At 35.5% G+C, this 9,763-nt stretch overlaps 1 protein-coding gene across 2 annotated transcripts; it reads left to right on the top strand.

The window, feature by feature from the left end:
* Positions 1–3,714: 3,714 nt before the first annotated feature.
* Positions 3,715–6,731, top strand: LOC107767529 (CBS domain-containing protein CBSX3, mitochondrial). Of its 2 annotated transcripts, none has more exons than XM_016586568.2 (6): positions 3,715–3,805; positions 4,601–4,863; positions 5,061–5,142; positions 5,864–5,937; positions 6,085–6,145; positions 6,248–6,731. In XM_016586568.2, the coding sequence occupies exons 2-6, from the start codon at positions 4,606–4,608 to the stop codon at positions 6,388–6,390; spliced, it is 618 nt and encodes a 205-aa protein (XP_016442054.1). In that variant the 5' UTR covers positions 3,715–3,805; positions 4,601–4,605; the 3' UTR covers positions 6,391–6,731. The 2 variants fall into 2 exon arrangements, with proteins under 2 accessions (XP_016442054.1, XP_016442049.1); XM_016586563.2 differs by having other exon boundaries at positions 3,715–3,810.
* Positions 6,732–9,763: the final 3,032 nt, after the last annotated feature.

Below are 9,763 nucleotides of genomic sequence, written 5' to 3'. Positions count from 1 at the left end.
TTTCATATACTTGCTCTATGCGGTATGACGGAGGGGCGAGTCAATGATTTCATTGGACCTAGGCTCACTGATAAATGACCAAAAGTGCAAGTTTTTGAGTGTGTTTAAATCTCATTGTCGTGAGAGTTACGGGAGATTATATTTTTTGAAGTAAAATATGCTCATTAGGATGAAAGTAGAGCAAAAGAAGAAGAATTATCGCAAAACGGAAGTGAGGGAGCAAAATTGAGAGCTCATCTATTCCCGTGCGTCGCACACGGGCAGACGCACCAGATTTGACAGCCACAATGCAAAATAGTGAAGTATGACAAAGGCACGGATCGCTTCACGGAAAAAATTTAAAAAAGTTGAGAGCTCGTCTATGGTCGCGCGCTGCGTGAAAGTCCACCCTACACTTAGACTCTTGCTCGTCTTCGAGCAATTTAAAATTAAGAACATTGTCAAAAAATAAAATTTCAAATTTACTCAAACATCATACCAATGACAATAGTTTATACTAACATTTAGAACTCAGCACAAGTACTATTCATACTTTTCCTCACGTTTTAAAATGATGCCAAGACTATTTAAAATATTTGTGTGATTTTTTCTAACATCCTAGCCTCAAGAATTGACTCCAACACATTCCATACTAAGATTCGCTTCTTGTGCCAACTTAAAAACCAAGAATTTTACCAATCCTTTGTAAATCATGTGCCCTCACCATCAAACCAAAGAAAAAAAAAATAGTCTACACACTCAAATATAAGTTCAAGTATCTTTTAAGGACTCTCACATCGAAAGAATTCGCTCATCCCCACAAGAATCTCATATTCCAACCAAGATCGTACCATAGGCTTGCCCGTAGTGTAAGACTCGATTATTTTAAGCTTGCAAAGTCTAGGATCTTGTAGGACTTTATAGGTTGTAATGTAGGCTAAAGGACAAGTAGGATAGATATAAATAATAGTAACTAACCCTCCCAAGCACTTTTAATATAATACACTTCAACTTTTAAGCACATACTCTTAATGACCAACTCAACACATTGCTACGAAACCCTACATAATGCGGCCTATTGTCTTTACGCACTTTTACATAATCACTAGCCCGAATCAAAATGAATTGGAGGGGCTTATATATGCTTTTTTCATCTTATTTTTGATATTCTTGTTTCTTTTCTTTCTTTCATTTTCAATTTTTTTCAACATCCTCCATAAAATCAATATTTCCAGCTAGTTGCTCTCTCAATATACACGTGCACCTTTTGGACTTTCTATAATTCCACTCAAAAGGTATCCAATTTCATTCCTTATTATTCTAGCGACTTAAGTGCTTCCAGAGGTAAACGTTCAACAAGATTTAATTAAAAACAAAGAGGGCTCAACTTGTAATATGGATACCAAAGAAAAGGTTTACAGACTCAAATGGCCTAACAAAGGATAATTTTATCACTGGTAGGCAAATAGCTCATAGGTCAATCAAACAAATACCTATATCATTTCCTAGACTCATAAAGTTTACTTAATTCGCTTCAACTCACAGACGGGGAAAGTTATGGGCTATTAAGGGACGGCACAAAGTACAATCAAAAGTTTTACCTCACACAATACACATGATTCACTCAGGACGACTCAGACCCGACTCTCAAGTTTAGGAAACTAAGAATAATAATCATATAATTCAACCACATAGGAAGTAATAACATGAGTCAATATATGAGCCCAAGAGTCAAAATAAAATCATATATATTCTCAAGGCATATAATCACAAGAATCACGAAGAAAGTATTTAGCGCAAATCAGCTCTAAGCCCCAATATAAAATATGTCAAAACGTATAGATACTCAAATTTTCCCTATTCCATTATTGATTTAAAAAGAAGAAGAAAAAATCTTTTTGTATTTTTTATTAGACTTTAATACCCTCAAGAAAACTGTCTAGAAAGTCCAACATCGAGAAAAGTCAATATTCTTTTTTAAAAGGTTTAAAAAAAACTACTAAACTCATACGGTTAAAAGAAAAAAAAAATCATCTCTTGAAAAAGAACCATGGCCATAAGAAAAAACAAGAAGGACTATTTCTACCTAACTTCTTATTATTTTCTTTTTTTAGCACACATAACATAACACAAGAAATCATCCAGACATCTTCCCACCCCACGCTTAACCTTGAGCATTGTCCCTAATACACGCTATAAATAATAAGAGAGTAAAAGAAACTCCCTGGTAGGCCAAAGGCCGAAGTATTAGCGGCTCATGGGGTACTCAAACTTCTCTCGGGCATTGATCCTTTATGCGAGCACCCCACACTTAGTTCCACATATCTTGCTTTCTTTTGCTCCATTCCAATGGCGTTGCTTCTTATGCTCCTACTTCTACAAAACTAAAACTAATACTAAAAAAATATAATTAAAAATAATTTAAAAAATATTATAAATAAAAAAAAGCAGTAAAGTTGGGTTGCCTCCCAACAAGCGCCTGCTTTAACGTTGCGGCACGACGCGAATCCCTTTCTGCCTCTATCTCAAGCTTATGAATTGAACCCCAAGTTTTGATTCAATCTTATTATTATGATCTTGGGACGATACAAATTATTGCGAGCCAAAAATTAAATAATTCCTTATGTACATTTTGTCTCTCAGCTAAAGAGTATCACCCTACCTAGACAACCTGAAAAATTTCAGAATATAAGGCTCATCTGCCTCTTCTTTTGTCTCCTTTCTTCGCTCGTAACGATCCATTCCCATTTCACCATCTGAACATAATGTAGAAAAGTGTTTGGAATGAGGTCCAATATGCTCAAATACATGAACTTCAAGATTTTCAACATCCTCAGCACCAATCATACTAGAGTCAACTAAATTTGTATCCTCAATATCCTTGGCTAACTCTAGTATTACTTCTTCAATTTCGGCATCCTTAAATTCTAGTTTGTTAGGTTGTTGGTGTTCTACTCTGAAATCTTCCATTAGCACCTCAATTTCCGCCTCTAATTCATGCTTTTCTTGGCTACTATCCGCATTATTAGCTTGTTAAGCATTAAATGCTTCAACCAGTTGAGCCACTTGAGCCTTCAAGTTGCCAATAGTTGTCTCTTGCCTTTGGATAGTAGCCTCTTGACTTTGTATTTGTCGATAATACAATGAATGTTATTGATAATGATACTGTTGGGTATTTGTGATAGTTTTTAAAACTTGTGGGTATAAGTCATGTTTCATGTTTTTTCAAAATAAATTTGGGAAATATATTTTAAAAACTGATGTCCAAACACATTTTCATTTTCAAACCAAACTTCACCCAAATCAAATTTTTCAATAAATTTAGGAATCTATGGCCAAAACTAGCGAAATATCATGTAAAAATTTCATATTTTAATATTGTTTGTGTTTAAATACGGTTAATTTTATAAGTAATATCAATATGTGTATTCTTATCACACATTGTATCATGCATAAAATCGTATATTACTTAAAATCTTCAATCAAATAATATGAATTTTTTTTCTTTCTTATACTTATAAAAAATCATCAGTATTTGGAGAATTATTTTCTTAAATCCAAGCAGGGGCCAAGGGGCGCTGAAGGTGACTGAGTGACTGGTGGAAAGGTGAAGGGTCACGATATTCTCGCTAAATACAAAGTGTATGGCCCGATTTCCTTTACAAATGACACTGACGTACTAGTATAGGACACCCCCACCCCACCCCACCCCACCCCACCCCCACTCTCCAAAAAAGTTTTTGTAGTATAATAACAGTTGGATAAACTCCAAGAATTGTTCTCGAAACCCTCATTTTCTTCCGAAGCACAACTCAATACCAGTGAGGTGAGGTGAGTTTCTTCATAAATCTTTTAAGACTTTTTATATCTTTGTGGAATGCTCTTCCTTTTGTTTTCTGTATTTGATTCAATATTAATTGTTGAGGAAAAACAAAGGAAGATCTATGGATTTCAGTATCAGAACATGCTAGACTCTGAAATGAATAACAAATACTCCCTGTTAAGTGAATAACAGCTTGACTTTTGACGGCGCCTATTGGATTTCTTTTCTGATCAATATATCCACTTGTCTTCTTCTTCTTCTTCTTCTCAGGACAGTGATCTTTTTCTTAATGGTACATGCTATCTTTCTTTTACAAATCTGGAGAAACGTCTTTGACAATGATATCTTTAGATTTGTTCAGTGAAGAAGATAAAACTGCTTCTATTTTTTTCACTTCTGATTTTGGTTAAATATGAAATGTTTGTTTTGGTTATGGTGGACTTGATTGAGTGAGTGGTTTTTACTATTACAAAATAGAGCACGTCTACACGAATGACTCTAGATAAAGGAAACATCTAAAATCTGAAATTCTTTTTGTTCAATATTTCCCAGATTTGGTGGATCTTTTGCACGGTGCTTCAATTTTTTTTTTATAAAAATGTTGTTAAAACCTATTGTTGAAATGGGTTTGACACTCTTTGAATATTTGCAGATCCTAGGGCTATCACTTTGTACTATAATATATAAGATTCTATTGGATCAATTTGATATTCTAGAGCGTACAAGTCATTAAAGCTAGACAGTGTTGTTATATTGCATATCTGAATTTATCATGTTGTTGTTGTCCTAATATAATAGGCAAAATGCAAGGAGGATTCAAACAAATCATTTCTCATGGAAGTGTCCTCAAGAGCGCTGTTCTACGACATGTCCGATTGGTGAATCCAATAGCGAAGCCACTTATATTTGCACGTCATGAAACAACTTCAGCTGCTCGTATAGAAGAACATGGTTTTGAAAGCACCAAAATAGCTGACATTTTGAAAGGCAAGGGTAAAGGTGCTGATGGCTCCTGGCTCTGGTGCACTACTGATGACTCTGTTTACGATGCTGTGAAATCGGTCAGTAAATCATCTGTACATTGCCCTTGCATCTAACCATTTACACAGTTAATGTTGCATTTTTATGTATTTATTGTGCAACCAAACCATATTGCTAAGAACAATGTGTAATTCTTATCCATTTATGAGTCAGATGCGCACTTGTGCATTATGCTTGTGTAGTGGGAACTTAAAACAAATTCTTTGTGGCTATACAGATGACACAACACAATGTGGGAGCGTTGGTGGTTGTGAAACCTGGGGAAAATAAGTCAATTGCTGGGATTATTACGGAAAGAGGTAAACAATTGTCTCAAAATACCTCTGATGCTGCTTCCTTAATTTCCTGCACTAGTATTGGATTTTGAACTTGTTCGGCAATCATGTTTTCAAATTTTGCTCATCATAGTTGTCTTTAAAGATAAATGCTGCAAGAAATGTTGGATCCTCTGGACAATTCAAATATATTGTGGTCTTTCTATGACTGGCAATGTGACCTTTCTCGGTCACAAAATTCACCTTGTCTCTATGATTATCGGGATATCAGCAGCGACCTTTTTTTATTATTGTAATAAATCATCAGAGGATTATTGTTTGATCTATGTGAATGTAAGCTATAAAAGTTACTGGGGTCCACATGCAATTTAAGAATCTCTCTGTGACCATGTGAATGGAAGCTATAAAAAATAAGATTGCTTTGGTGTTGGAGCATTTGCATGAATGTAGAATTGGGGAAGGTTACTGATATTCGGTGACTTGTAAATTCCTCATCATTGTCTGTTTCTTTCATTTTCTAGTTCTGTTCACTTCAGGAACTGTATATACGAATAATGCAACAGTAAGCTACAGGCATGGAAGCTTTTAAGTTACATTTTTTGCTGTCTGGTATTTTCAAGTTGGACTTACTAGTTGTAAATACATAGAGTTGCACACAGTTAGACACGCAAAGCACTTCCATGATTGTTCTGATTATTCTTTTCTCTTCAACCCCATCCCCTTCTCATTAATTTTCTCGAACCAGATTATCTGCGGAAAATCATAGTACAAGGAAGATCATCCAAATCAACAAAGGTTGGCGACATCATGACGGAGGAGGTAATGCTCAGAAGCCCCTTCTCATCAGAAAAAAGGAAAAAAGAAAAAATGCTGAAGCATATAAAATTTGCTCCCAGCCAAGCACTTCTATATTCAGTGCATTATTAATGCATAACATGACCAACTTTTGTCCATGTGGGTTTGCAGAACAAGCTCATCACTGTCACACCAGACACCAAAGTTCTGAAAGCAATGCAATTGATGACAGGTGCTATTTTCTGCAACTTTTCCCAAACCTCCTTCCCATTCTAAATCTATTTCATTGAAGTTCAGCAGATAGGTTTACATAGTTTTCAATATCACTTTTCAGATAATCGTATCAGGCACATTCCAGTCATTGATCAGACAGGTATGATAGGGATGGTGTCCATTGGAGATGTTGTCCGCGCTGTCGTGAGTGAGCACAGGGAAGAGCTGAACCGGTTGAATGCCTTCATACAAGGAGGTTACTAGATGATGACGACAGATAAATGGATGGGTGACTGCAAGGGTTATGTTTGCAGTTTAAAGATGTTTGAGTTGACAACCCTTAATCTTGTAAATGTTGACTTCCTTACATCTTCTCTAGCATGACGGTCGCCTATGGATGTGGGCTACCAATTTGGGATCAATAAGATACAGTCTGCACTAGCTTTCTTTTTTCCATTATGGTTGCATGTAATTCGCAGTTGTTTAAAGATGCCACTTTCTTCAACCAAAACTTGAAGGTTGATCTCTTTCAAGGGATTAAGATTGGCATACTGCTCTGAGCATATTGTCCTTCCTTTGTTTTTCAAAGATAGAAATATTTTCCATAATGGGCATTGATATCTTTAAGTTCAAAATTGTTCCTTAAGCTTTTAAATCATTGTAAGATTTTGGGAATGAACCTTCTAAGATTATGGGTCAATTCTCAAACCAGATTCAAGGCTTTTCATCTCGTTTAAAGGATTAAACTTGTTATATTCCCATGAGCATTTATTCATAGCTTTAATGTTCTTAGAAAGATTAAAATATCAACACTCCTGCTTAAACCAAGCAAATGAATGTAAGATCATCCCTGCCTGCCTCTCGCACCTGGTCTGGTATCTTAGGTCGATATCCGATAGCAGCAGAGGGAGAAGATCGGTAGTAGAAGATAACGAACTAGAGACTCAGAGAGAGATCAGAAGCAAAACTCGGCAAGGCAAGGAGAAGGCTCTCTGATATTCTTCTCATTAAAAGTACCCCTCTTATTGACCAGGTAAACTTCATACGAAAAGCTCTTGAAAATGTCTTGTAGTAGGGCCCAAAGCCCCTTCCTGAATAAGTAGGCACATAGTATTAAAGGCTCGAATTTTCAATAAATATAATAAGAGAAGATGCGCAAGCAAAGAAGGTTGTGCATCTTTTTTTCTCTCATGCTTTCCGTTGGTTAACAACCAACGAAAGTGCTCTATACTTCTTCACTACTCGTACAGGCTTGACGGAGTTAAGCTGTATTGAGGGAATCGTTTTGTCTCAATCAATCAAGAATGTTATATATTTCAGCTTACATGGTATTATGCATTAGTTTTTTGTAAACTTAACTATAGTTAAGTGATATATATTCACTTTAATTTTAACGGCTTAGATTAAATATTTGGTTTATTGTAAAAATTCAGTAAATGTAAGTGTTTATCCCCTTAGTCAATCACTCGTAACATCGCAAATATATATTTGCACTTGATGTTTGGACCAAGTTAAATAATTTAACCCAAGAGTTATACATTAAAAACACATCACTTGTCTACGATTTAAGTGATAAATATGGATATAAAAGTCACATGACTATGCATGTATTGGTGTACGTTTTGTTATAAAATATAACTCAAAGTAATAATATGGAACAAGGAAAAACATGCTAAGAGATGTATGGAGAAAAAGAGAAGAGATTCTTATTTTTTCTTCAATTGTGTGTATTTTCCTATCTATTACAAGGCCTTTATATAGGCATGAAAAGTGAAAAAAATATGTCATTGAATATGTCATTAAACACAGAAAATATGTCATTGAATATGTCATTAAGCATTTGAGATGAAGATCATGGAGGAAGAGTAGACATCCACCATAATTTAATATTTTTTATAACACTCCCCATTGGATGTCCATAGATAATGTGTCTCGTTAAAACCTTATTAGAAAAAAAATTCCTAGTGAAGGAAAAAGAGTACACATGTTTAGGAATACGCTTTTTGGTTGCCTCATTAAAAATCTTGCAAGGAAAATCCAGTGGGATAAAATCTTGTAAGGGAAAAAGAGTACACTGCGTATTAACTCCCCCTGATGAGAGCATCAATTCACATCCTTGAGCCTTCGCATCCCAATCTTGTACACTAATTTCTTGAAGGTTGACGTCGGTAGAGATTTGGTGAACAAATCAGTCATATTATCACTTGAACGAATCTGTTGCACACTGATATCACCATTCTTTTGAAGATCATGTGTGAAAAATAACTTTGGTGAAATGTGTTTTGTTCTATCTCCTTTTATGAATCCTCCCTTCAATTGAGCTATGTATGTTGCATTGTCTTCATACAAAATTATGGGTAGTTTGTCACACTTCAAATCACATTTGTCTCGAATTAGGTGTATTACAGACCTCAACCATACACATTCTCGGCTTGCTTCATGAATAGCAATTATCTCAGCATGATTAGATGAAGTAGCCACGATTGATTGCTTAGTCGATCGCCAAGATATTGTAGTGCCTCCAAATGTAAACACATAGCCAGTTTGAGATCGAGCCTTGTGTGGGTCAGATAAATACCCAACATCGGCATAACCAACAAGATCGGGACTGCAATCATTACCATAAAATAAGCCCATATCGGTAGTCCCTTTTAGATACCGCAATATGTGTTTGATTCCATTCCAATGTCTCCTTGTAGGAGCAGAGCTATATCTTGCTAAGACATTAACTGAAAAAGTTATGTCAGGCCTTGTAGTGTTAGAAAGATACATTAGTGCACCAATTGCACTAAGATATGGTACTTCAGGACCAAGAAGCTCTTCATTCTTTTCTTGAGGTCGGAACGGGTCCTTATTCATATCAAGTGATCGAACAACCATCAGAGTACTTAATGGATGTGCTCCATCCATATAAAACCGTTTCAATACCTTTTCTACGTAGGCAGATTGATGAACAAAAACCCCGTTTGCCAAATGTTCAATTTGCAAACCGAGACATAATTTTATCTTTTCGAGATCTTTCATCTCGAATTCCTTCTTTAAATAATCAATTGCCTTTTGGAGTTCTGTAGGAGTTCCAATAAGGTTTATGTCATCAACATATACGGCAAGTACAACAAACTCCGATGTTGTTTTCTTTATAAAAACACATGGACAAATGGAATCATTTATATAACCTTCCTTTAATAAATATTCACTAAGGCGGTTATACCACATTCTTCCTGATTGCTTTAGACCATACAAAGATCTTTGCAATTTGATTGAAAATATTTTCCTGGACTTTGAATTATGTACGTCAGGCATTTTAAATCCCTCACAAATTTTCATGTATATCTCATTATCAAGTGAGCCGTATAGCTAGGATGTAACCACATCCATTAAATGCATGTCAAGATTTTCATGGACAGCAAGACTAATGAGATAACGGAACGCTATAGCATCCATAACAGGAGAATACGTCTCTTCATAATCGACATCAGGCCTTTGTGAAAATCCTTGTGCAACAAGGCGTGCCTTATATCTTTGTACCTTATTTTTCTCACTTCTTTTACGTACAAAGACCCATTTATAGCCAACAAATTTAACACTATTAGGTGTTTGGACTATAAACCCAAAAACTTCATGTTTCGCAAGTGAA

This window comes from Nicotiana tabacum, chromosome 2, assembly GCF_000715075.1.
Source record: "Nicotiana tabacum cultivar K326 chromosome 2, ASM71507v2, whole genome shotgun sequence".
NCBI lineage: Eukaryota > Viridiplantae > Streptophyta > Magnoliopsida > Solanales > Solanaceae > Nicotiana > Nicotiana tabacum.
This window is presented reverse-complemented; position numbering and strand designations above follow the sequence as displayed.